Below are 27,456 nucleotides of genomic sequence, written 5' to 3'. Positions count from 1 at the left end.
CAGTTGTTAATCAATATAAATAACAAATATTAAATATCATGGTTTTAATTGTTTATTAATACAACAAAAGTCTCTATTTAATCACTTACCTACAAAGCCCTCTTCAGGTCTGTTACTGCTTAGATTTATGTTACGCTCAGTACAGATTTTATCATTATTTACCAGCATGTATCCAAGACAGACAGTGCTCATAACCTCTTCTCCGTCACATCATCAAGACTTCTGTCAAGTAGCACAAGCGGCTTACAATCCACAACACATTTAAAACAATAACTAGACCTTCAAATGCTCATTCAAAACTCCGCTTTTCAAGAAACCAATTCATTGTAAACCCTGTTAAATCCCTTCAAATTTTAACCCTCTGTAGACGAGTCAGACAGTTGGGTACTTCCTTAAATCTTTTGTGGTGTTTGCAGGTGTACAGAGGATTACTAAGGAATTCACTCCCTGCTTGCTTGCTCACTAAAGCATTACAAGAGTTTTAATTCACGTCTAAGTTACCTTACGCCATGATAGTGGAACATGCATGTGACTCAGACCTTTCTGGCCTCTCTCATGCAGTCCTTGGACAACAAGTCATGCATAGAGAACAGCATTAACAAAACAAGTCGGTAGAACAAGACACAATCCACAATCCTATATAGATATAACTATCGTTAAAATTAAGTGTATTGGCCTCTTATTCCCGCTTTAGAAAAATGAGTTAATAAAATATACATTAAATATACATTAAAAATAATAATAAAAGAAACCAAAAACAACTACATACTTTATTTTTTTAGCAGGTTGTATCTTACAGTTGTTTAACAACATTTTAATTTTAAAGAAACGCGCCGGGCTCCATAACAACTTGATCAAAATGACGTTATGGTGCCAGAAGGTCCCAGGAGGTTTCTTACCTGTAGAGCTGAAACCATTCAAGAATAATAATAAATGCATGTGGTATTAATAGATTCATGTATACCTGTAATTATACTAATTGTGTTTTAAATTCTGTTGCACATTTGTCTACTTGGATACATTATTTTTATTTTTCCTAAAGGTCACATTTTCGATCTAAATTAAGTGTGCAGTATAGATTTCCATATTTATATACATTGCTTGAGGTCATTTTGAGAGGATACAGCCTGTAATACCAACTCCTTAACTTTCAGCATAGCTTGTGAACTATCATCGTCGATAGGAGTCGTAGAGTTGTATTCTCCATGTGCATTTTATAGTAACAGAAGGTCTTTGATGTAGGACAGTATAGAACAGGAGTAGGCAACCTTCGGCACTCCAGATGTTTTGGACTACATCTCTCCTGATGCTTTGCCAGCATTATGGGAGATGTGGTCCATAACATCTGGAGTGCCAAAGGTTGCCTACCCCTGGTATAGAAAATACATTTAATTGATATTATAGTTCTGTGATGCAAATAGAAACCAGAGCTCAAAGTCTAAAAACACCAGGCTATTAACGTCTACAAGATTGTGTTTGCAGAAGGAGTTTTTGCAAACACAAAAGGGAGTCAGCTTCAATCTTTCTTCGTGGCACAACTCCCAACTTATCTCTGCATAATTATATTCTGTATTGGTCCACTGGCTTATCTAATATAGTTTCATGTGTAACAAATAAGACATGCAAACGAGAAATTCTTGGCATCCATATGGGATACGGCTATTATCCATTCAGTCAAAGGTCTTTCTTACGCATATAGTATAGATGGTACATTATAAATTTTAACCAATATGAGGACAAGATTGGGCACATTCCTAGCAACCCTGACATTTAAGACCTGTCAATGGTCCTTATTTGGATAATCCTTTGAACAGTCTAGATTTATGACCTACACAGGATGGCTGAACTGAAATTTTTGCCAGTATACTGACATATTACTAATGCTCACTTTGTAAAGGTTTTATCTGTGACCCTTATGAAAAACAACCACATTCTTCACTGCAAGACTTTAGAACCAAAGCATATTATACATGCTTGCAAACAAACAATAAATTAATGAAAATATGCTGTCTGGGTTCAATATTGAAGTTAACACCAAGGAAACGGTTCAGGATCATTCATCCAGAGCTCCTCAATGAACAATGATTAACAGGAGGAAGCAGGATGCTGCTCAGAATGTAAAATATATATTATGGGGAAGATCCAGTGATCAGCCACAACATTAAAACCACCGACAGGTGAGGTGAATAACATTGATTGTATCATTATAATGGCACCTGTCAAGAGGTGAAAAATATTAGGTAGCAAGTGAACAGTCAGTCAGTTCTTGAATATCATGTGTAGAAGCAGGAAAAATGTGCAAGCAAAAAGACCTCAGCAACTTTGACAAAGGCCAAATAGTGATGGCTAGACAACTGTGTTAAGAGCAACTCCAAAACGGCAAGTCTTGTGGGATGTTGCTGATTTACAGTGGTTAGTAAGAACCAAAAGTGGTGCAAGGAAGGACAAGCAGTGAACCGGCATCAGGGTAATGGGCGCCCAAGACTAGCCTATCTGGTCCAATCACACAGAAGAGCTACTGCCGAAATTGCCAAAAAAACTTAATTCTGGCCATACTAGAAAGGTGTCAGAACACACAGTGCATCGTAGTTTACTGGGTATGGGGCTGCGAAGCTGCAGAACAGTCAGTCTACTGCCGAAAGCACCTTCAATGTGGACATGAGTGTCAGGACTGGAACATGGAGCAATGGAAGAAGATTGCCTGGTCTGATGAATCGTTATTTCTTTTAGATCAGGTGGATGGCCCAGGTGCGCAATGTCATGGCGCCGAGGCTTTAATTGTTCCTGCATCCTTAGTGAAATTTTTCTGGTCTTGATGATCTGTTATTTTGACCCGGTTTAACCAATTAGGTTCTGCTCTCCCACCATTGTAAACCTTACCCAAACGGTTTGCATTCCACTTGATTTTGTGTGCCAGTCTCGGACATTGCTTTCTCCATGCTCCTGACCTGTGTGTCTCTGGCATTGTGTGTTTTATTTTGTTGTTCCTCTTCTCTTGGTCTAGTCCTATTTCTTCCTAGTTCTACCTTTAAGTAAGCCTGGCAACTAAGGTCCGATAATACACCTATTCCTCTCTCTTTGCCTTTGTTAGACCGCTGCCTTTCACCTTGTGGAAGATCCTTTAGCTAACGCGGACACGTGTGGCTTCATTCACCTGAGGAAGAAATAGCAGGATTATGGGGAAAAAGGCTGGCCGGCGGAGGCAGTCTTATGCTCTAAGCAACAATCTGCTGAGAAACATTCGGTCCTGGCATTCATGTGGATGTTACTTTCACCGACCTAGAGATTGTTTCAGACCACCTACTCCCCTTCATGGCAATGGTGTTCCCAGATGGCAGTGGCCTCTTTTAGCAGGATAATGCACCCTGCCACACTGTAATATTCCTAAACAATTTTTACAAAGAGTTCAAGGTGTTTTCTTGACCTCCAAATTCACCAGATCTCAATCCAATTGGAGCATCTGTTTGATGTGCTGAAACACAAATCCGATCCATGGAGGCCAGATGCCATAGAACACGTTCAGAGGTCTTGCACATGAAGTGGAGGAAAGTGACCCCGCGCGCGACACTGGAATCAGGAAAGTGACTGAAAGGGTTTTTAACGCTTTCATGGACTGGGTGGGATGACTGTGGGGAAAGAGGGACACTTTAATGTTGGGAATACATCTTTGTATTCCCAACACAAAAAAGTGTTGTTTCGGTGTTGTGGCTGATCAGTGTAAGCATGCTTTATATCACTACTGAAAATACACATTAACCCCTATAGTAGATTATGAATTGACTTCCTTTTTGCCAAGAATGTGTTATTTTGACATCTACTACCCAGTTGCCTGTTTATTGTAATTAGAAAGAAAACTAAGCAGCTTCTCGAAGAATGAGGATTATGAATAAGGTCTTATTTTATAAGATTAAATAAAAAGTTTTTAAGTTTATTTCCATAATCCAACAGCGGGAAGCACTGGGCAAGACACTAACACTGTTTAATGCAGGCACATTATTATTTATATGGAACACATTTTCTTATGACAAACACATCATCCAACATTTGATATAAACAAAGCATATATATATATATATATATATATATATATATATATATATATCTCAGGATTCTAACCCTAGAAACCAATTTTAGCACTCCTTTGGAGCATACACAGGCCTGTGCGCTTCATTAGCGTATTGAAATCACCACACTGTAATTCGTATTCTCCTGTGAATGAATGACATTCTCAGATTTTAGTCTTTTAGGTTTACTCCATTATTTATTGCTATATTTCCCTTATGTTTATCTCTTGTCAGGGACACCTGTGCTCCATTAGGATCCCCATAACATCACATTTATCTTACGGGTATGTTTATTTCCATGAACGCCCTATACAAGAGTTTCATAGTTAAGTTTATTTAAAAAAAAAAAAAAAGTGGTAAGCCTCCTTTAATCTACAATTTGCTCTAGTGGGTATCGTGCAAGGAGTGCCATTGTAAGTATTCAAAACGTTTTAGGTTGGACTTCTAACATAGGGTCCGCCAGGTGTCGCTCCACACCTCTACTACTAATCGGGGAGCCAGAAGCGCTGTCTGAGTGAAGTCTTAGATCATTGGCCGATAACGATCAGCTGACACTCTCAGCCAATGAGCTAGCCTTTCACTGAAGGGATTAGCTCAGGAGAGTTAACGGAAGTGGTTAAGAAGTCTTAAGTAGTAAATGCGGGAAGCTGAGGACTCCTGGCAATAAGTCAAACTGTTCTAAAACTACTTGCAATGGTGTTGGTGCCAGGGCAACCCTGGCACCACCCTCACTATAGTAAAAATAAATCAGACAAAGGACTGGAGGACAAAGAAGACCAGCCCTACATCAGTTGCCAAAGTTGTATTTCAATAAAATGTATAATTTATGGCTTTGCATTGTAAAAATAATTGCTCAATGAATAAACACAAAGTACTAGTTACAACTAACAAACAGACAGGGTCGACTACCGGGCCGTTTGAAATCTGAACTGCAAAATGCAATTGCAGGCTAATGGAGGTATGGAATGTTGCTTTTCGGACTTCAATTCTCAAGACTATGACAATTTATTGTTTAGGTAATCAGCTTATTCCTTAGGCTATGGTTACTCCAAAATTTAGCGTTACCTGCTTCGATTTGCCTTACATATTCAATTTGTCTGAATCATTTAAATGAAACAAATCATTAAAACTAAAAATCAGATGAACCAAATCAAAGCATTAAATGAAATTTGGTTCCATTGAATCGGTCAAACATTTTGGATGAGCACTGCAGAGTATATATTATAGGCAAGGAGTGGGGCCAAAAATTCTATACAATGCCTGGGTATTGCAGGGCAATGGGTATTAACACTTACTAATGACTTTAAAACCAGACATATCTAGGGACAATTTAAAGAAAATAAACAGACCTCAAAATCTCTTGTCCCAGTCAATTTACAAGTTTACAAAACAATGTTAATCCTGCATTATATGAGTAAAGTCTACCTCTGTGTCATTTCCTCTTTATTCTTTTACTACAATATTCTTTAAAAAAAAAAAAAAAAAGTATCTAACAACTAGGAAGAATATTAACAGGTTATGGGTCTAATCTTAGACTGATGCTTATTCTGTCTAATTTGTACACTGTATCTCTGTAGGTCTACCTCTGTTAAAGAATTTAAATAAATAAATAAAATAAATACACTTATTGAACAAAAAACAAAAAAAAAAAAAAAAAACCTTCCAAAACAAAAGAACCAACTAGGAAAAATAAAAAATATAAACACGCAAGTGTTTTGCATGTATAAAGGTGCAGTTTCTTTTTAAAAAGGATACAATAATTTCTCTGTAAATTACAAAGCACAAAAACAAAACATTGAAAAATCACCTTTCATTTAAAATGTTATATAAGAGATGTAGCAAATTACATTACATACCGGTAGGGATGTGCTTGGGCAAAATATTCGGTTCGGCACTTCCGAAATTCGTGACTTTGGCAATTCGGCAATTCCCTAACCCCAACCCCACACACCACAACCACTTACACATCTAGTGGTAGGGTTAGGGTTACTGTTAGGGGTCGGGTTAGGGTTAGATTCCGGTCATCATTCCTGTAATTTTCTCTCCCTCTCCTGTTTTGCTACTTTTCAGAAATCCAAAGCACTTTGGACATTCGGATGTTTTCAAATGTCCGAATTGCCGAAATTCGTCTGAATTTAAATTCGGAACAAAACAAATTGCACGTGTCTACAAACCAGTCAAGGCACACAGTTGTGCACAGACTGCAAATTAGGAGGATAAATTAAAACAAACATTTGGTGTGATATATAAAAAGTGGAGTATCTGTTCTAATGCAAACATTTTGTCATGTTTTTCGTTTGAGACAAAATGGTCTTTGGTTTGCACCACATTTTCCCTGTTTGTACCCTAGGCAACAAGTTTTTTTATTTTCCTGTAATGTATAAATAAATATTTTTTAAAAGGGAAGGTGCAACAGGTCACCTATTTTTCCTCCCAAAGAGGTATTTTACATTCAAATTGTTAACACATAATTTTTTTCATTAATATTGCTTATTTGTATGAATAAAAAGTGATAGAAAGTTGGATTATCTAGTTGCATTACAGAAAAGGCAGGGGAAAAAAAGTATACATTTATAAAAGGTACAGTAGAAGTTCTATAAACAAGAAAATGGTGAATTTGTAAAATAAAAATAAAAATAAAAACTGGCCCGAAAATGAATGTGACAAGTTCTATGTATAACCCCAACAGTATTATTCCGGCTCTTCCCTGAATGCTTTGTGTATACTGAATACCAAGTGCAAAGGACAGAACTCATGATTTGAAAAATGATTGGCAGGGAGCTGAAATGGTGGAGCTCTGTTGTATTTTTGCAGACCAGAATAAAACATATCTGAACCCTTCCAATCCCTTTTAGATATCACTAAATTACATAACTGTGTCAATTGCAGCCTTCCAGTTCAAAATCCATAACTTTATTAGCACATGTTGCAATTTTCATGGATATTACAGTGTAACATGCTGACAGGACCATTTTCCTGGGTTGACAGCCAAGACTCTGTGTTCCATTGCTCATTGCGGTCATTAATGCCCTGGCTCGTGCTCCTATTAAGTGCATGAAGTTATGTACCTGCAGGTTATATGTTATCACAAAACATCGTACTGCAGAATGAAAGAATAACTTAGAGAAAAATAGAATCTTCCAGTATCAGAAATCGAAAACTATGAGATCTCACAGGAGCAGTGGAATGGGATTTGAAAACTTGCACCTTAATCAAAGTTAAAGGATCCAAGAATCCATCTTGGATGCAGTGAGAATGAGTCACATTTAGCACACATGGCCTCACCCAACTGCATGGGAGGAAGTGGAAAGACAGGTATGTTTTTTCAGGTCTGGAGAACGTGCAGGAAGATACAGCATTTTTGGAAACGGGTTCTATTTTAGAACTTGCTGCACGAGATAACAGGGGACATTCTATTCATATTTTTCAGTAATGCCACAAAAACAGGTTCTCCTGTACAAAAATAACAATTAGCCAATCAGCAGAGGGAGATAAACATGTTGTAAGTAATATAAAGCTAGGATACATGGCTAGAGTCAAATTCATCCTCTTGTGGAAGTTTTTTTAGGTATCCAGAAGTGTCTGATCCTGGCAATCTGTCTAGTATGTTCTGAGTTTCAGCTGTAGTTATATTTAATAGCACTGAGCCTGGTCCAGCCTATATTGTATGAAGTGCAGTTTTTTTTTAAACAATATAAAATAATGATGGCTGCCTGCACTGCTTTTTACTTTGCAGATTTGCAATTTTAGTGGCCCATACGGTCAGCACTCCGGGTCGGATTAACATAGGGGCTGATGGAGCTGAAGCTCCAGGCCCATGGAATAGACCCTAAAAAAGTGTTTTTTTTACTACACACTACTCTTAGGTTTGCCACCTGACTGGTATTTTGAGGCTGCCTGGCCTTGCCGGTATTGCAGTAGTACCGGCAATACAAATGCAGATATTTTTCGCAGTATAAACGGAGATTACGCTGTAATATACTGCGTGGAGAGAGGCAGGGATAGAAAGTTACAGCATATCCCTCCCTGACTCTACCCATCAATCCGCAGGGGAGCAGTTACATAGCACAGAGAGTTCAGACAGCAGCTCCCAGCCTGCAGAGACAGTCTACAGCTTAGGGAAGTGAGGGATGAGGGGAAAGGCAGCAGGTAGACCTGGGGACACACACTAGGGGACGCTGAGACACATGGGGATGCTGTGATACATAGGGAGACACATTGGAACACAGTGTCCCCATGTCTCCCAGTGTCCCCAAATGTCTGTGTCCTCAGGTCTCCCAGCCAGTGTCCCCATGTCTCTCAGTGTCCATAAATGTCTCCCCATGTCTTCCAGTGTCCCCATGTCTATGTCCACAAGTGCCCCCATGTCTCTCAGTGTCCCCTAGTTTCTGTGTTCCCATGTCTCCAAATGTCTTTGTCCCCATGTCTCTGTGTCCCCAAATGTCTCCCAGTGTCCCCAAATGTCTCCCAGTGTCCCCAAATGTCTCCCAGTGTGCCCAAATGTCTCCCAGTGTGCCCAAATGTCTCCCAGTGTCTGTGTCCCCATTTCTCCCAGTGTCCCCAAATCTCTCGGTGTCCCCATGTCTGTATCCACAATTAACCCCATGTGTCCCATTGTCCCCAAGTGTCTCAGTGCCCCCGGGTGTCTCAGTGTCCCCTAGTATCCTAGTGACACGGGACAGACAGACATGGGGACACTGGGAGAAATAAGGACACTGAGACACTGGGAGACTAGGCGACATGGGGACACTGACACATAGGGACACTGATGCCAGGCTGGCCTAATTTTTTGGACAGACATGCCCCTTTTTTGGGGCATGTTCGCCCTTTTGGCAGTTCTGGTCACGTGATTCGCGTCAGTGGCCCACCACCCCGCCCACTGACTTCCTGCTTCACTGGACACTGCTGTTAGGGGGTATTTACTTGAAAGATGAAAGCATAAATTAGAGAGAGATTATCATAGAGTATGTGTTTTCTTATAGCTTCATCCTTTGAGTTTCCCTCCAATACCATCACCATCAGACACATGACGCTTGGGAGGTATGACTGTTTTTGGTCGATAAGATTCTGTAATTAGGCCCCATCATAATGGTCAGTACCAGGCCCAGTGGGCTCTTAATCTGGCCCTGTCAGCACTAAAAGGGAGAACGCTATAGCTTTTTTAATTTGTTTAGATCAGCATCAGCAATGATCATGTCAGAAATAAAAAAAAAAAAAAAAATAAACTTTTCAAATGATATATCAAAAATACTATTTTTTTACAAAATTTCAAACTTCAGTGGTAATTTGTGTAGCTAAATTGTTTGAAAGGTTGTTTTTTTTTTTTTTATAAACAGATTACAATCATTCAGATGCTGATCCAAACCCAATTAAATGAAGGACTAGTTTTTTTTCCAAAGATACACAGTGGCAACACAATAAATGATCTGCTTCCTCTGAAAATGCTTTGTAAGTGGCTGTGGTTCATAGTCTAAATAGAATATGGCTTCAAGCAAAGAAGTTAGTCACCTAAAGGAGAGCATTAGAGTTCTAACAAAAGCACATGTAGAAACAATATGCAAGCATTACAGGGTAATCTTTTCATTAGGTTCCCCCCCTCTGTTTGCAGTAAAAGAAGCAAAAAAAGCATCCAGCAATGGATAAAGCTCCTGGAATGGACTTCCACACCCTCTCTTAACGTCACAGGGTGCCTTGCACGGCCCAATCACTAGGTTCTCAGAGGACCATGTGATTGGACCGTTCGGCTGGCTCAGAGCACATGTGCGTAATCTGTGCACAATTAAAATAAAAACTCAGTATATGCAGTGTATCAAGCGGAAACACTGCACATACCGACTCTTACCACCATGACCCAGGGCCGGCCCATCCATTGACTGCGGTGGGGTCATTGCTCCAGGCAGTATTGTGCCGCTCCTGGCTGTCATCATCTAATACAGGAGTTCCCAACTTGTGCTGACAGTGTAGCTGCACTGCACGGGTTGGAAATCTGTGTGAGGGTCCATCGGGTGTGCAATGAACAAAGTACATTTATAATATAACTGTAGATCAGGACTTGGCTGTGCAAGTAGTAGTACGTTAAGGAAAGAATGCTGGACCTTCTTTTTCTTCTTCTCAGAATGTCATGCTGAAAAACTTGTTCTACTCCCTCGGAATGCTCAACCAAACAAATTCCTGCTTTATAAATCACGCACAGATGTTAACAGGAAGAACTGATAGGATTATTGGTTATGGTGTGTACTATTGTGAATTCAAAATGAATTAGACATTTAGGACACAGTAGCATAAATTGTAGATTTTTTTTTACTTGTATATACACAGTGGCAGAGAGACTTTCTACGTCAATAGCAGGTTCAAGCGCTCTCTATTCTCGGCACAATATTATTAATATTGCTATTTATATAGCGCCAACAGATTCCATAGCGCTTTACAATATTATGAGGGGGGGGGGGGATTTAACTATAGATAGGACAATTACAAGAAAACTTACAGGAACGATAGGTTGAAGAGGACCCTGCTCAAATGAGCTTACAGTCTATTCCACTGTTCTGTTTTACTGGTAACCCTTGTACATGCATTTTTTATTTTATTTTCTGGTCTAATGACGGTATCTAGTCATCCCTAAACGCAGCGTTGTTGCTGCTAAATGACCAGATTATTTCAGGGCTATGCTCGGGAAGAAATGCAATGTTTTATGGATGGATGCAATCTTCTTTTAACATGTCATAAAATTACTCTTCTATTGTAGGATATTCTTCCTTTGCACTTTTTTTCCTTTGTCATAGCAATGATTTATATTTGTCACCAGCAAAAGGAGAAAAAAATTATTATTTAAGAAAAAAAAAAAATAGGGTTCTTAGGTAGAGGTCAGCCCTTTCAGGTGAATGTAATTAACCTGCACTACGATATTTAAAGGTCAGCCTCTGAGGGCATCAGAGAGTCTGACAACTGGGATAAAGGTGGCAGTCATGCCTGAGGTTTTAAGGAAAAAGTACTGTTCAAAAGCCTGTGTGCGCAAGTTTGCTATGGTAACAGTCTATAAAATTCCCAAAAAGTGTAATCTGAACAGAGGGCCCTGAAGTTTCCCAGGAGAAATAGGGTACCTTGGCCAAACATTCCCAGAATTAGTAGCAGTTGTGACTAAAATTGCCCCATTCTCTTATTCCTGGGCAAAATCTCCCAGGCTTTGAAAGCCTAATACAACCCCAATGTGAGTCCATGAAGGAGATTCCATTTTGTATTTTTCCCATTTATACATTCTGACTTGTGGCATAATATGTCTGCCATTATATGATAAATGTAAAAGGCACAAGTCAAGGCGTGAGAAGGGACGATAAGCATAGGAAAACTAGGAACTTACAAATGGCTTTGATTAATGAAGTTAAGTGTGGCCTCACCTGGCCCAAGTACTAATTCCACACCTTCAACAGGAATATTAATTGAACCCCAGGCCCATGCACTAGAAAATGCTAAAATAGTGGATTAGGACATTGGTTCAAACCAATTTGGTAGGGAAAAAGTCAACAATTTAACAATGCAAAAAGCTGGTAACCAAATTGTAGATATTAATGGGGACTACGGTTAACAGGAAATCCAGAGAGTTGTATCCCCATTTAATTTTTATAAGTGACCTACTTTAGAGTGATCAAAGAAGAATGTTAAGAGATTGAACAGCTCTTGGTACCCAGATATTTCAGAAGGAAGGTATTATATTTGGTTAATTTATTTGAGAGACACTTGAAGGCTGCAAGTAAAACAAACAAACAAACAAAATAGAAGAAAAACAAGACAAAACAGGAACGGATTCTTTCTGGCCCGGGGTATATGAAGAGGTCGAGGATGTATGGTGACTCATGTCCAGACTGCCAACTAGCAGCCCCAAAACCTCACTTAAGGGCACCCTAATCCCATTACCCTTTATTTTACACAAACACTTTTAAACTAATTGCTATGGATTTGGTTGGACCGTTGGAAAAGTCAACTAAGGGTAACCAGTACATTCTGGTTACATTTAATTATGCCACATGCATTCCAGAAGCTATTCTGCTTCGGAATACTGCTTCCAAAACTATAGCAAAAGGAATTGCTTCAGGTATTTTCACGGTTAGGGTTATCAAAAGAGATTTTAACCGACCAAGGTACCCCTTTTATATCCGACTAATGAAAGAGGTATGCCAATTATTACAAATAAAAGCATTGAGGACATATGTGTAACACCCTCAAACTGTGGGTTAGTAGAAAGATTCAATAGAACCCTAAAACACATGTCATACAAGGTTGTAGGTCGAGACAGGAAATACTGGGACACTCTCCTACCATATTTACGGTTTGCTATTTGGGAGGTTTCTCAGTCATCTGTAGGGATTTTTACTTTTGAGCTACTTTATGGGAGGCATCCAAGGGGTTTATTAGAGATAGCGAAGGTAGAGTTAGAAGAACAAAAAGTTCAAAGGAGCCAACAGGTTATCTACAACCATCAGAAAGCAGTACAGTGTTTCCAACCCGGGGGCCTGAGTGATGGTCTTTGTTCCCATAGCAGAGAGCAAACTCTTCAGCAAGACTCATCGGCAAGGTCCATACGAGGTTATTGAACAAGTAGGGTCAGTAAACTATAAAGTTAGACAGGCTTATCACAGAAAAATCTAACAGGTTTACCATATCTTAAGAAATTGACACAGGACAGGTTTCTAAGTATTCTAGTCATGACAAACTATTATTGGCACATCCCATTGACAAAACTATAGACAAAATAGCACTCATGACCCCTGAAGGTTTGTACCAGTATACGGTCTTACCCTTTTGGCTTCCTGGAGCCCCAGCAACCTTTAAGGGGTTAACAAACAAACTTATAAGACCTCACTCCAGGTATGCTTCAGCATACTTAGATGACGTAGTCATCCATAACCAAGACGGAGACTACCATTTGGAAAAGGTATAAGCAATATTAAATAATGTAAGGAACTTCTAATCTGACCAAATGCTCCATTGGTTGTTTCAAAGTCAAAAATCTCGGCTATACTGCAGGGAGGGGACTTGTAAAATCTCAAATCCCCAAGGTACAGGCAATTGAAAATTGGCCACACCTTGTAAGGAAGAAGTAGGTCAAAGCGTTTTTAGGACAAGGTGGCTATTATAGAAGCTGCATTCCCCACTTTGCAACTCAAGTTACCCATATCACGGACTTGATTAAAGCAAAGGGCAGATGAAGTGAAATGGAATGAAGATGCAGGAAAAGCATTTAAAGCATAGTGTCCATAGACATTGCACCACATGTAAGGATTTTGATTGCCATAATGTTATCTGTATTGGAATAGGTTGGGTGAATTTACCTGCACTACAATATTTATGTCAGGGACCAGGAACCAGACAGAGACAGAAGTAGATGCAAACACACCTTTATTAATAAATAACAAATAATAAACAAAAGCAAAGTCCAGGAATCAAGCAGGGGTCAGTCACCAGAGCGGGTAGTCAGACAAGCCAGGATCAGGAGCACGGAGAGCAGCGGAGTCAGGAACAAGGCCGGAGTCAGGAACCAGGATCAAACAGGAAACACAGGAACAAGGAGACTTCTGGGAAACAGGAAACCACGCAAGGGCAAGGAGGTTCTGGGCTTAGCTGCTTAAATAGGCAGAACTGATTAGCAGCAGGGTTGATTACTACTCACAGGTGAGTAACCGTGGCAACAAGCAGAAGCAGCTCAAGAAATAGCAGCTGCAAACTCAATCACTGAAACAGAAAGGTTTTGCTGTTTAAAACAGCAAAGAAACCCTGACAGTACCTCCCCCTCAACGATTCCCCCCATCTCTGTTGGTGGGTCCGGGCTTCATGGGGAAGCGGGCGTGATAGGAACGAAGGAGGGATGGTGCATGGACATCAGAGGCTGGAACCCAGGAGCGTTCCTCTGGACCGTATCCTTTCCAGTGCACCAAGTATTGGATCTGTCCTCTGAAGACCCGTGAGTCAATGATGCTGCGTATTTCATATTCCTCATGATTGTCAATCAGAACAGGACGTGGACGTGGCACTGAGTTGGTGTAGCGATTACAAACCAACGGTTTCAAGAGGGAAACATGGAAAACATTTGAGATGCGCATGTTAGCAGGAAGGTCAAGTGCGTAAGCTACAGGGTTAACCCTTCGAAGTATACGAAATGGCCCAACGTATCGGGGTGCCAGTTTTTGTGAGGGAACACGGAGGCGTAGGTTGCGGGAAGACAGCCAGACCCTCTCTCCGACCTGATAGGTAGGTGCAGGAAGGCGTCTGCGGTCGGCCTGGAGTTTGTAGTTCTGCATTGCGCGTTGCAAAGAACTCTGAACCTGCACCCAAGTGGAACGGAGTTCCCTGAGATGTCCCTCCAATGCCGGTATCTCCTGTGGCAAGAACGTATCAGGCAACACGGACGGTTGAAACCCATAGTTTGCCAGGAACGGGGATAGCCGGGAGGAGGCATTAATCGCACTATTGTGGGCAAACTCCGCCCAGGGTAGCAGATCAGACCAGTTGTTCTGGTGGTCAGAAATGTAGCAACGCAGAAACTGTTCCAGTGTTTGGTTAGCTCGTTCCGCTGCACCATTGGATTGCGGGTGGTAGGCCGAGGAGAAGGAAAGCTGAATTCCCATTTGCGTACAAAAAGCTCTCCAAAATCTGGACACGAACTGGCTACCCCTATCTGAGACTATCACTTTGGGTAACCCATGCAAACGAAAGATCTCCCGACCAAAAATTGTTGCAAGTTCCTGGGAAGTTGGTAGTTTTTTCAAGGGAATGCAATGCGACATCTTCGAGAATCGGTCAACAACCATGAGAACGACTGTATTGCCACGAGAGACCGGAAGATCTACGATAAAATCCATGGACAAGTGGGTCCAGGGTCGTTCACCATTAGGTATGGTTTGCAGGAGACCCACTGGAGGGCGTCGTGGGGTTTTGTTTTGAGCGCACACAGGACAGGCAGCTACAAAAGCGGTGACATCCGAACGGAGACTAGGCCACCAAAATTGCCGGGATACGGACCAGATTAACTGGTTTTTGCCTGGATGTCCAGCTGCTTTGGAGTCGTGGTATGTACTCAATAGTTTCGTACGGAGGTTAATAGGTACAAAACAACGGCCATTAGGTTTCTCTGGAGGAGCATTACTTTGTGCAGCCAGAATCTCCTCGCCTAGGGGTGAGGTGAGGTTAGTACGGATGGTTGCCAGTATATGGTCCGGAGGAATCACAGGAGTAGGGGTTATCTCCTCTCTAGATGGAGGGGAGAACTGTCGAGACAAGGCATCAGCCTGGATGTTTTTTGTACCGGGCAAGTAAGAAACCACATAATTGAATCTTGATAGGAAGAGAGCCCATCTAGCTTGCCGGGGGGAAAGTCGCTTAGCTTCAGAAAGATATGTTAGATTCTTGTGGTCTGTGAGTATGAGGATTGGCACTGAAGTACCCTCAAGAAGGTGCCTCCATTCTTTGAGAGCTAAAATTATGGCTAGAAGTTCTCTATCACCAATCTGGTAGTTGCATTCCGCCGGGTTCAATTTCCTCGAGAAATACCCACACGGATGCCTGGAACTCTCTGGGTTAGGACGTTGAGACAGGAGGGCGCCCACTCCTGTCTCAGACGCATCGACCTCAAGAATGAATGGTAAGGCAGGGTTAGGGTGTGCCAGTATAGGGGCAGCAGCAAAGGCGACTTTGAGAGACTCAAAGGCAGTAATGGCTTCCTGTGACCAATGCTGTGGATCAGCATCTCTCCTGGTCATGTCCGTGAGAGGTTTAATCAAGGAAGAAAAGTTGCGTATGAACTTCCGATAATAATTGGCGAAGCCCAGAAACCGTTGTATAGAGCGAAGACCCGTAGGTCGAGGCCATTGAAGTACAGCCGAAAGTTTCTCCGGATCCATAGAGAATCCAGTATCTGAGATAACATATCCCAAGAATGTAACCTGTTTGCGGTGAAACTCACATTTCTCCAATTTGCAGAACAGACTATTTTCTCTAAGTCTCTGTAGAACACGAGAAACGTCTGCGTGATGGTTCTCGAGAGATGTGGAATGGATCAGAATATCATCAAGATAAACCACCACACATTGCTGCAGCATATCTCGCAGGACGTCATTTATAAATTCTTGGAAAACCGCCGGAGCATTGCAAAGACCAAAGGGCATTACTAGGTATTCGTAATGGCCGCTCCTGGTGTTAAATGCGGTTTTCCATTCGTGGTCCTCTTTTATCCGGACGAGATTATATGCCCCTCTCAGATCAAGTTTGGTGAAGACCGTTGCTCCCTTGAGGCGGTCAAATAATTCCGTGATTAATGGAATGGGGTAGGCATTCTTAATAGTAATGCGATTGAGACCCCTATAGTCGATACAGGGTCTCAACTCGCCATCTTTTTTCTTTACAAAGAAAAAGCCGGCCCCGGCAGGAGAAGATGACTTCCGAATAAAACCCTTAGACAGTGCATCGGTAACATACTCCTCCATGGCTCGATTTTCTGCTACAGACAGTGGGTAAATCCGGCCCCGGGGAGGATTGGTACCCGGTTGGAGTTCGATACCACAGTCATACGGACGGTGTGGTGGCAGAACGCTGGCTTGACCCTTGTCAAATACATCTTGGAATTCTTGGTACTCAGCCGGTAAGGAAGAGGCAGAACATGCGCCCAAAACTTTGACCGGTTTCTGGAGACAGGACAATGTGCATTGCTGGGACCATGATAATATCTCAGCTTTGCGCCAATCAATTGTGGGGTTATGCTTCTGTAACCAAGGGTATCCCAAAACAACCTGGTAATATGGAGAGGAAATGACCTGGAATTGGGTCGTCTCATGATGTAGAGCCCCTACAGCCAGAGATATGGGCACGGTTTCTTGGGTCACGTGGGTTGGCTGTATTGGTCTGCCATCGATGGCTTCGAAGGCTAGTGGGGAGTTGCGAGACTGTAAGGGTATAGAGTGCTTTGCTGCAAATGCACAATCTATAAACAAGCCTGCGGCCCCAGAATCAAGTAACGCCCGAGTTTCAATGGATGAATCAGACCAGGAGAGGATAACAGGCACCAAGGGTTTGTGCACACATATCTCTGGGTCTGCAGAAAGACCACCCAAGATCTGCCCCTGACAGTATCTTGGGTACGGACCCTTTGCCGGACGGATCGGGCAAAACTTTAACATGTGACCGTGGTGTCCGCAGTATAGGCACAGGCCCTCCCTCCTCCTAAAGGCTCTCTCCTCGGCCGAGAGGCGTGAGAAGCCTAACCGCCTTGGCTCCACACAGACAGAGGACTCCGGACCAGGAGGCAAGGGAGGTGAGGGAGGTTCGGGTGGGCAAGAAAAGCTCAGTGTCAAATTTACAAGAGGCCTCCGCAGGCGCTCCTTGGATGAGGATCTCTCTCGGAGTCTGATGTCAATGAGGGTGACAAATGATATCAGTTCCTCGAGATCTTTAGGTAATTCTCTGGCTGCAATCTCATTTTTAAACACATCGGAGAGACCTTGTGCAAAGGCAGCCACAAGGGTCTCGTTGTTCCAGCCACCCTCTGCTGCCATAGTACGGAATTCACTGGCATACTCGACAATAGTTTTTGTGCCCTGAGAGTTAGACATGAGTAGTTCGGCAGTAGGGGTGGAGCGAGCTGGAATATCAAAAACCCTATTGAAGGATGCAACAAATTCAGGGTAATTGTAAATAATAGGCCTCTCCGCCTCCCAGAGAGGTTTTGCCCAAGCTAGGGCCTTTTCAGACAGCAAAGAAATCATGAAGTGAACCTTGTCACTGTCTGTAGGAAATGCCTGGGGCAGGGTTTCAAGGTATCCTTTAACCTGATTTATAAATTCTCTGCACTGTGCTGGGTCGCCCCCAAAATGCTGAGGGAGCGGGACAGACCCAGTCATTTCTCTAGCCGCTACAGGTTTGGAGGTTACAACCGGTGCTAGAACAGGAAGTGAGGCAGAGGCGGCCGCAATCGCAGGCTGGCCGGGTACTGGATCCAGATGGGCATACTGGTCCAAATGGTGGTTCTGCTGGTCCCACTGGGTAAGCAGGTTAGGTATAGGTGTCTTGCCTGTACCATCTGTATTCATGGCCCTTGCGTAATGTCAGGGACCAGGAACCAGACAGAGACAGAAGTAGATGCAAACACACCTTTATTAATAAATAACAAATAATAAACAAAAGCAAAGTCCAGGAATCAAGCAGGGGTCAGTCACCAGAGCGGGTAGTCAGACAAGCCAGGATCAGGAGCACGGAGAGCAGCGGAGTCAGGAACAAGGCCGGAGTCAGGAACCAGGATCAAACAGGAAACACAGGAACAAGGAGACTTCTGGGAAACAGGAAACCACGCAAGGGCAAGGAGGTTCTGGGCTTAGCTGCTTAAATAGGCAGAACTGATTAGCAGCAGGGTTGATTACTACTCACAGGTGAGTAACCGTGGCAACAAGCAGAAGCAGCTCAAGAAATAGCAGCTGCAAACTCAATCACTGAAACAGAAAGGTTTTGCTGTTTAAAACAGCAAAGAAACCCTGACAATTTAAAGGTCAGGCTCTGAAGGCATGAGTAAGTCTGACAACTGTGAGAAAGGTGGCAGTTAAGCCTTATGCTCTGTGACTAAGAAAAATGAACTGTTGAAAAGCATGTGTGCTAAAACCTGCTGTGGTTATGTTGTTTATAAGTGGGAACTGGATTAGCTGGCCAGTTGGACACCTGATGCTGGATGTCCCCCCCGGAGATGTAAAGGGTTGGATAGCCCCTTGTTCACTTACCCGGTACCAGCGCAAAACTCCTTCTGTGCTGGATCATGCCCTTTCTCCTCCACAGTCAGCTGATGGATGGGGATGTAAAGCACATGAGCAGCAAGCACTGCCCAAGCATTAGGCCTTCTCCATAGGAAAGCATTGTCTCACTGCTTTCTTATGAGGTTCTCGGACACAGGTTGTCCTCACGTTTAAGATGCTGAATGTCCTAATGTTAAAGTTAGTCTCCAAGATTGAATAGTATTTGTTTTCTTCAGTTTTATCATCACTGTGAGGCACAGCACTGTGTACCTTTTAAAAAAAAAGCTATAATAAACCACATTACCTTTTATCCTAATGCTTGTATTTGGAGTTTTTTGTTAAGCCATCCTGCCACAACACAATATGCTCAGAAGCAAGACGTTCATGCCACTGCAAACCAGGATCTGACTTATTACAAGATGATATGTTTGCAGGACACATAGATCAAAAGGTCTGATCTCTATACTAGAATCCTCTATGGCCACTACGGTTGACTGGAGGAGCATTCCTTATGTTAGGTGGTGGTAGGAGGAACTGAGAGGTGAGATAACAGGTGATGACTGGACTGACATGTGGGAAAACAAGCTTAGGTAACGGTATGTGTTACTCTACAGGAGTATGGTATATTAACCCAGTCACCCTCCACCACATGTAACGTACATCTCATGATCTATGCTGGCCTGGTTCTCAATTATAATAAAAAAAAAAAAAAAAGTAATATCCAAGCATACCTGAGGTTTCTTCTAAAAGGCAGTCTATATTTGAAAAGTGGAGACAACATTTCGGCTCCTCTCTGAGCCTTTATCAAGTCAATTCTCAGAGAGGAGCCGAAACGTTGTCTCTGCTTCCTTGTTTCAAATAAAGACTGCCTTTTAGAAGAAACTTCAGTAGATGTATTCCCCCCCCCCCCCCATTTGATGTCTTCAGGGATGGCCTTTCCCCCCTCTCTAGAGCACCCTGCATGAAGTATTCTCCCCTTTTTTTAGTGTGTGCATTTTACGTTGGTTTGTGCAAACATGGGTCCTCAATTAGTGTCTTTCTGGAAAGAGGTCAATAGCCTATGCGAGGCAGTTATCCAGCAGCCGACACCATTGGTCATCTTTCCTTTACAAACAAGCTCTAAGAATGAGTTTTCTTTAGACTGACTCTTGCTGCTCACAGAACACTTGCAGAAACTTGACAACATGCACTACCCCTCATACTACTGTCCTTTCTTCAGTTCTACTTTATTTCCATTTTATCTCTCTTTCCTTTCCACTTTGTTTTACTCTTCGTCCTCCCGGTAGGAGTCTTGTAATGATTGCAAAAATGGTTTATATATCCTATGCAGAGTATTTGAGATCACATAGAAACATAGAATGTGACGGCAATTAAGAACCATTCGGCCCATCTAGTCTGCCCAATTTTCTAAATACTTTTCTAAATATCCCACGCATGCTTAAACTCCTTTACTGTGTTAACCTCTACCACTTCAGCTGGAAGGCTATTCCATGCATCCACACCCCTCTCAGTAAAGTAATACTTCCTGATATTATTTTTAAACCTTTGCCCCTAGTTTAAGACTATGTCCTCTTGTTGTAGTAGTTCTTTTAAATATAGTCTCCTCCTGACTAGCAATGGTCTATAAGATAAGCAAATGTAAATGCCTGAGTTACACTACCTACTTTAAGTGCTGTATCAAAATGGACATGGAATGTTGCACTTTTCACTGTTATTCACATCACTGCAGTAAAACTTACAAACCATCTGTGTTTTCAATTCAGGTATTTTGGCCCCTTAATTTCAAATTCGGACACCTTACCCTTTAATGAATAACCCTGTTTATTATTGAGCGCCAATCGGATTTGTGTAGCGAACAAAATAAAGTAATTTAATCTCATGTCAAGCATCTCCGTTTTCCAAATATTAACCAGAAAATCTTACCCATATCATATCTATAGTACATTTTCTTCTGATGATATTGTTATTACAGATTTCCTTTTACAAGCTGTGTAACACTCTGCAAAGCAAATCTGACTTATTTATTCTGTGGTTTACTGTACCATTGCACAAAATGCACACATCCTGCATAGATGCTAAAAAGATGCACAAAAGGTACATTTTCTCCTGAGGTTGTGTCACGGTGTGTCTCCTGACTTCTGCAGCCTGCAAATCGTGTGTCAGTGGGTGTAGAAAGAATATATGTCAATCTGTTGTGCATCAAGAAATTATGGACACTTTTTGTAGTGTAATGTCTTACAGTGTGTCTGTGAAACGAATGGGTCAGAGACAGGCATCCTTAAAAATCCTGGAGGCAAATTACTACACTGATCAAAAGATGAAGTTGTTAAAGTGCCTACAGTCCCCCTTTAAAGGGACACCATACCCAGACAACTTCATCTAAGAGTGAGGTATTTAAGTTCGCTAAGGCAACTCTAACGTAGAGATTGCGCCCAGGTGTGTATGTCAGATCAGTAGCAGGATATTTTCTCAGAAAAATTGTCAAAACAGACGGGGAGCCCATGTATGGTCATGATCAGCCTGAAAGTTCGGCTCTACCGTTTCTAAATACAATTTTATTTCTTTATTTAATGACAAAATATTTATTGAAAAAAATTGTCATAGCATAATAGTTTTTCAGAAAATATAAAAAAAAAAAAAGTCCATGTGAAGACTATAGTACATACCACACAATACATCGCTTATACACAAAAACACACTGCTTCAACTAAACACAAACACCAGGCCAAAGGTAAGAAGGGAGGGGGGACATAACATTTATAATAAAATAAAAAATAAAATAGTCACCCCTCATACACATACACTATGCCCAAGATCCCCTATAGACACTAGAAACCTTACACAGACACACCCACCCACACACTACACCACGTCTCCTATGCACACTCTGGGTCCCCTATACACACACACACTAGATCAGGGCCAGTGCATGGATTTTTGCCGCCCTAGGCAAAAGAAAAAATTTGACGCCCGCCCCATGTGACATCACAATGCCCCACCCATACGATCAGCCATATGAACTAACGCCAGGGCTGCACACAGTGTGTGTCTACATTAAAAAGCCTGCAGGGACCGTCTATAGACACCAGATCCACTTTATTAGGCTGCAGTGCTTCTGGGGACTATAGTGTCCCTTTAATGTGAGGTAAATTAGAGATGAGTGTCACTAATAATATACTAGATTGCCTACTTACAACCAGATGAGGATGATGATGGGCTCTTGCTGCAGTTTGGCTCCACTAGTCTTGTGTAGAACAGGATCTCTGGAGGCGGTTTGTAACTGTGGTCACAAAATTCAATGTTCTGGGAGAACAGGAAGCAGCTCCATTTTTGGGGGCCCCCTTACACAGATCAAGATCTGGGCCCTAGGGCCTGACTATGAGTATGCCCATAAGGCCCACCCATAAGTCCACCTACATGTATCACCCAATAGTTTACTCACAGGGAGTGGAGTGTGTAGGGGATGTGTTACGTGTTATTGTAGAGGATCTAATGTGTGTGCGCTTATGGAATGAAGTGTATAGGGATAGCAGTTTGTGTAGGTGATGCAGTGTGTTTGTGTATAAGGGATGTATTGTGTGTTTCTGGTTGTGTGTAAGTGATGCATTGTGTGAATCTGTGTATGTAAGGGATGCAGTGTGTGTGTCTGTAAGGGGTGCATTGAGTGTGTGTAAGAGATGCATGGTGTTTCTGTGTGTGTGTGTGTGTGTGTGTGTGTGTGTGTGTGTGTGTGTAAGGGATGCATTGTGTGTTTCTGTTTATGTGTGCAAAGGATGCATTGTCTTTGTGTGTAAGGGTTGAATTGTGTGTGTGTGTAATGGATGCATTGTGTGTAAGGGAAGCATGTTTTGTTTCTGTGTGTGTAGGGATGCATTGTGTGTTTCTGTGTATGTATAGTGTGTGTGCGCATGTAGTGTGAAAGAGCTCCCTGTCCTGCCTCCTGTCCTATAGAGCTCTCCCTTGTGTCCCTTAGAGCTCTCCCCTGCCCATTAGTGGTCGTCTCTCCTCCCCTGTCCCTTAGTGGTTTCTACTCTCCTTCCACCCTCCCCCCCCCTTAGTGGTCTCTCCTCTTCTCCCCAACTTTCAATTAGTCATCTCTGCTCTCCCCCCTTTCCATTAGTCATCTCTCCTCTACCCCCCCTTTCCATTAGTGGTGTCTCCCCTCTCCCCCCCCCTTTCCATTAGTGGTCTCTCCACAACCCCTCCCTCCCTTAGTGGTCTCTCCCCCCTCCCCCCCCCCACATTCTCCTCACACACCCCCATCCTCCCTTAGTGGACTCTTCCCCCCCCCCATCCCCATTTTCCTCACCCGCCCCCTCCCTTAGTGGACTCTTCTCCCCCCCCCCCCTCCCCATTTTCCTCACCCACCCTCCCACGTTCTCCTCACCACCCCCCTCCCTTAGTGGACACAAAATTAACTGTTCAAGGACTTATGGGTGAAGTGTAACATATGAGCACACCAAAAAAAAAAAAAATTATTTTATTTTGCACCTGACAGGCAGCACAGAGAAAGTATACAGAGAAGGAGAAATGCAACAACATTTTAATTTCTCCTGCTGATTTGCAATGTGTGCCCTGTCTTTGCTTTGTCCCAATCGGATATCCTAACTCGAACATACATTTAAAAGGGAAAAACCAAAACAAACACAGACAAAAAACCAAAAATAAAAACAAATTATAGGTGACTTTCATGGGTTTATTCAATTAAAGGAGCACTATAGTGCCAGGAAAACAAACCGACTTCAGCCACTTACCTTAATCCAGTGCCAGGCTCCCTCAGCGCTGGTGACCTCTCCTCCCCCTACCGACGTCAGCTCTGAATGCGCGGCCAGAGCCACGTGCGCATTCAAACCGCCCAGAAGAAAGCATTACTCATGCTTTCCTATGGACGTCCAGCGTGTCCTCAATGCGATTTTAGCATTGAGGATTGCGGAAGCGCCTCTACTGGCTGTCAGGGAGACAGCCACTAGAGGCTGGATTAACCCTCAGTGAAAACATAGTTTCTCTGAAACTATGTTTACAGCTGCAGGGTTAAAACTAGGGGGACCTGGCACCCAGACCACTTCATTGAGCTGAAGTGGTCTGGGTGACTATAGTGGCCCTTTAAGTAAATCTCAGAAGTGACAGTTTCCCTTTAATCACTGAATATACAAACACCCCAGTAGTCATAGTGACATGTCTTTCTCAAGCCTTTCTAATAAGCAAACATCAGATGCTTGTAATAAAACAAAAACCAGGTACGACCAAAAAAAAACACATATATGTGGCATGTACACAAGTCAACAGCAACAGCAAAGCTACCCTTCTTATTGCACACAAAAGATATATTCTACCAGGATCTCCATGTTACATTTTTGCAGAACAGCTATGAATTCAGCTCCAAGGAAATTAATCACAGCTGGTTTCCAAGAGCAGCATGTCAATACCATACATAGCACTTCCAAGGCTTTCTGTCTATTACAATTCAGATTTCATAAATGGCATTTGTATATACAGCATTGTGGCAACCCATTGTACAGCGCTACAGAATCTGATGGCGCTATATAAATAATAATAATAATGTCTCTAGTCTACACTATCTCATCCTTTCCTCAGACCATAACATTTCAGGTCACAATGGAGGAGACCAACGTGCTGTGTTCTGAAAAGTAGGGCTAAGATGTAAAACGGGAGGAGTCCCTGGTTTCCATGGTGATTGTTCGAGGTTTAGTACTTTGAACAATTTGAAGAACACTGATGAATCTCTCCCATTGTTCTTAATTCTTCCAAATACAAATAAGCAAAACTCCTTAATAAAAAGTGTTATCAGGGCACATAATGTCTTCACATTTATTCCCACTACTTTACAGGCAAATATTTTTTTTTTTTTACTCAAAACAGAGACTACAGGACAGTGCCCAACACCACTCTAGCAAAAAAACAAAAAAAAACTACAACCAAAATGACATTTACTATACGGCTCACCTTTTTGTCATACACCAAATAAAACTATTTTCAACATAAAAGTCAAAGCCACACACCATTTGTAGCCAAACAACAACATGGAACAGCTCTTTGTCTATAGTAACTTGTTAACAATGATTACATTAGGATAACATAATGTGTACGGTATTATAAATCATTATTGCATTTTATTACTATAAATAAAATCAGCCCATGCAATTGGTTGTCATAGGATAACATTGATCAAATCCCAGCAAAATAAAATCGTTTGAGTCAGGGTTGGCCAAACAGGTAGATCTCCAGCTGTTGCAAACCTACAACTCCCATGCTGCATTAAAAGATATAGGGCTGGACAAGCATCATAGGGGTTGTCGTTCAACAGCCAGGACCTTTGTAATACAACACAGCACAGCTTCTGTTTTTAGTTTCTTTAGGCTTCCTAGACTCAGGCTGCAACAAAATTTTAAAAGCAAAGTTCCAAAATGTTGTAGATGCTCACCTACCTGCTTCAGTGTACTTCAGACCCACTTTGTCCTCCTCATCTTTTGGTTTTGGCGGCGGCCACACAGCTAGCAGTCTCCCTGGTGTCCTGTCATCTGGGTCCGACGGGCTATGGTCCGGCTGCAACAAGCAAGAGTAACAGGCATTTTTATATGCTGGCTTAACAAGGGAAATTTGTTCAAGCTGATTTATCATTTAAATTAGGAGACTGCAAACAACAACTGCGTCTCGCAAACACAAAACCAACTGACAAATTATTCTCCTTCTTTGGCATCTGAATGCATCACATACATACATACAGACAAGATATACATTATATAAGCCTTACACTTTTCTTATCGGTGTTGTCAGCATCCGTGTTTCTGGCCTTGTCAAAGATTGCTTTCAGAGATTCCTTCTCATTCTTCTGCTTGCGCTTGACTGTCTCCAAATCAGGAGACACTGGCTTGGTGGGCTTTCTGGGTGGACCTGTGAAAAAAGACCTAAATGCATCTAAAGCGGACTCTTGTAATACAGGCTCTGTCTTGACCTCTGACTCAACTTCCAAACCCTGTCCTATGCTGGTTTCTGGACTTTCTTCTGGAGATGCATTGTCCTCGGTCTCTTCTTGTTTAGGTTGATCAAAATTTAGAAGCAGGGACAGTTGCTCCATGAATTTTGAACTTGCCCTGGGTTCAGATGCTCTCTTACTTTCCCTTCTCCTGACAGGAGACACATCGGGCAGTTTGGACTTCTGCACTGGCTGTGATAGTTTTAGCAGCGCAAGGTCACTGTCCCCTTCTTTTACAGTCAGGGTATCTTTCTCCTCTACAGATGAACCCTTCTTGTGCACGCGAAGTCCACTAAAGAAAGCTGGTAGCTGGAAGGTCTTTTCGCTCTGAGTATCAGAGGAAGTCAAAGTTTTACCAGGCTCTGGACCACTGGCATCTTCTTTCACTCCTGTGATGCTCTCTTCCTCCATGTTGGACACCTTACCATCTGGCATGTTTGCACTGATTTCCTCCTTGCTTTTTTCCTTTAGAAAAGAATCTCTTCTTTCCTGCTCTTGTGCTCCTGGTTCCCGCTGGAGATCATTGTTTAGGGATACATGTGATTCAGAGTAATCCTTGGACACTGGATCCTTTGTTGTATTCTGTCCGGTGACTTTACAAGGGCTCTCGCTGTCAGAGTCTGTATCACTTGTTGTGTGCACAAGAGTTCCATGTACAAGCAGACCATCCTGGTCGTTGATTTCCTTGACAGACAGCGAGGTACTGCTATTATGAAGCGTTCGCATGGCAGTGCTTGCATCTTCAAGAGTGTCTGAGGCTTCCAGACGCTGTGTGTCTACTCCCTTCTTTTCATCATTTTGCTCTTGTAAAATGTGGACTTCAGTCCCACCCAGATTATCCATCTGAGGAGTTTCTAGGTTTTCCATGTCAATTCCACTAGACTTAACTTCTTCCAAATTGTTTTCTGAATCCATCTCCTTTTTACAGTTTAAATCATCCGGATCCTGTAAATTCAAGTCTGAATGTTCTACCGGCTCAGTTTCCTGATTTCTCAAGGTTGCTTCTACTTTAACAGACTCCGATTCATTTGTTCCATCTAGCTCTGTGTCAGGGTGTGCTCCAGAATTTACGTTGTTTTCCTCCGGAGTAAAGTCAGGGGTGTCTGACTGCACCTCTGGTTTGATTGAAAGGGATCTGAATGCTTTCAGAACAGCACTCTCTTCTTTTGGCTTTGTTGTGATTCCAAAAAACGACTTTAAGGAAAATTTACCCAGGAGCGATGGACCGCCCTCATCGTGCACAGGAGCTGAGAGATTCACAGTAGTCTGAGTCTTAGTGGCATTAATTTCCTTCACTTCCATATCTCCGGTTTAATCTGATCTTCTATTGAAAGTGTGGGCTGGACCTCATGGGCAACAATCCTGGCAAGAGCACTGTGGTACAGTCATTTAAAACAAAGCAAAGAAACAGAGTCGCTTAGTCATTCTATCTTCCATATTCATTTAAAAGATGATGTAGGGAATTTAAAAGTAAAATAAAAAACATGAAATAAAATGTTTTTAGGAGAATAATGAGTGCTTGCACTTTAAGTTCTTTACTCAAAATTAAGGCGAATTAATAGTTTTTTTTGGTGCGGCTAAAATTAAAAAGAAATAAAACCAGGTTTGTTACTTCTGTCAGTTGGAAATTCTGAAC

The 27,456-nt window shown here is 42.2% G+C and overlaps 1 protein-coding gene across 1 annotated transcript in view; it reads right to left on the bottom strand.

The window, feature by feature from the left end:
- FMN1 (formin 1) overlaps positions 1 to 27,245 on the bottom strand; it is a 130,990-nt gene extending 103,745 nt beyond the window's left edge. Inside the window, exons 1-2 of the mRNA XM_063439910.1 lie at positions 25,599 to 27,245; positions 25,273 to 25,390 (exon numbers count right to left, since the gene is read on the bottom strand). Of these exons, the coding sequence (XP_063295980.1) occupies positions 25,273 to 25,390; positions 25,599 to 27,122 (1,642 nt within the window). The 5' untranslated portion in view covers positions 27,123 to 27,245. The remainder of the gene's footprint in view (positions 1 to 25,272; positions 25,391 to 25,598) is intronic.
- Between the last annotated feature and the right edge of the window lie 211 nt (positions 27,246 to 27,456).

The sequence above is a fragment of the Pelobates fuscus genome, chromosome 13, assembly GCF_036172605.1.
Source record: "Pelobates fuscus isolate aPelFus1 chromosome 13, aPelFus1.pri, whole genome shotgun sequence".
In the NCBI taxonomy this organism is placed as follows: Eukaryota; Metazoa; Chordata; class Amphibia; order Anura; family Pelobatidae; genus Pelobates; species Pelobates fuscus.
The sequence above is the reverse complement of the archived record's forward strand: the minus strand, read 5'-3'. Positions and strand labels throughout refer to the sequence as shown.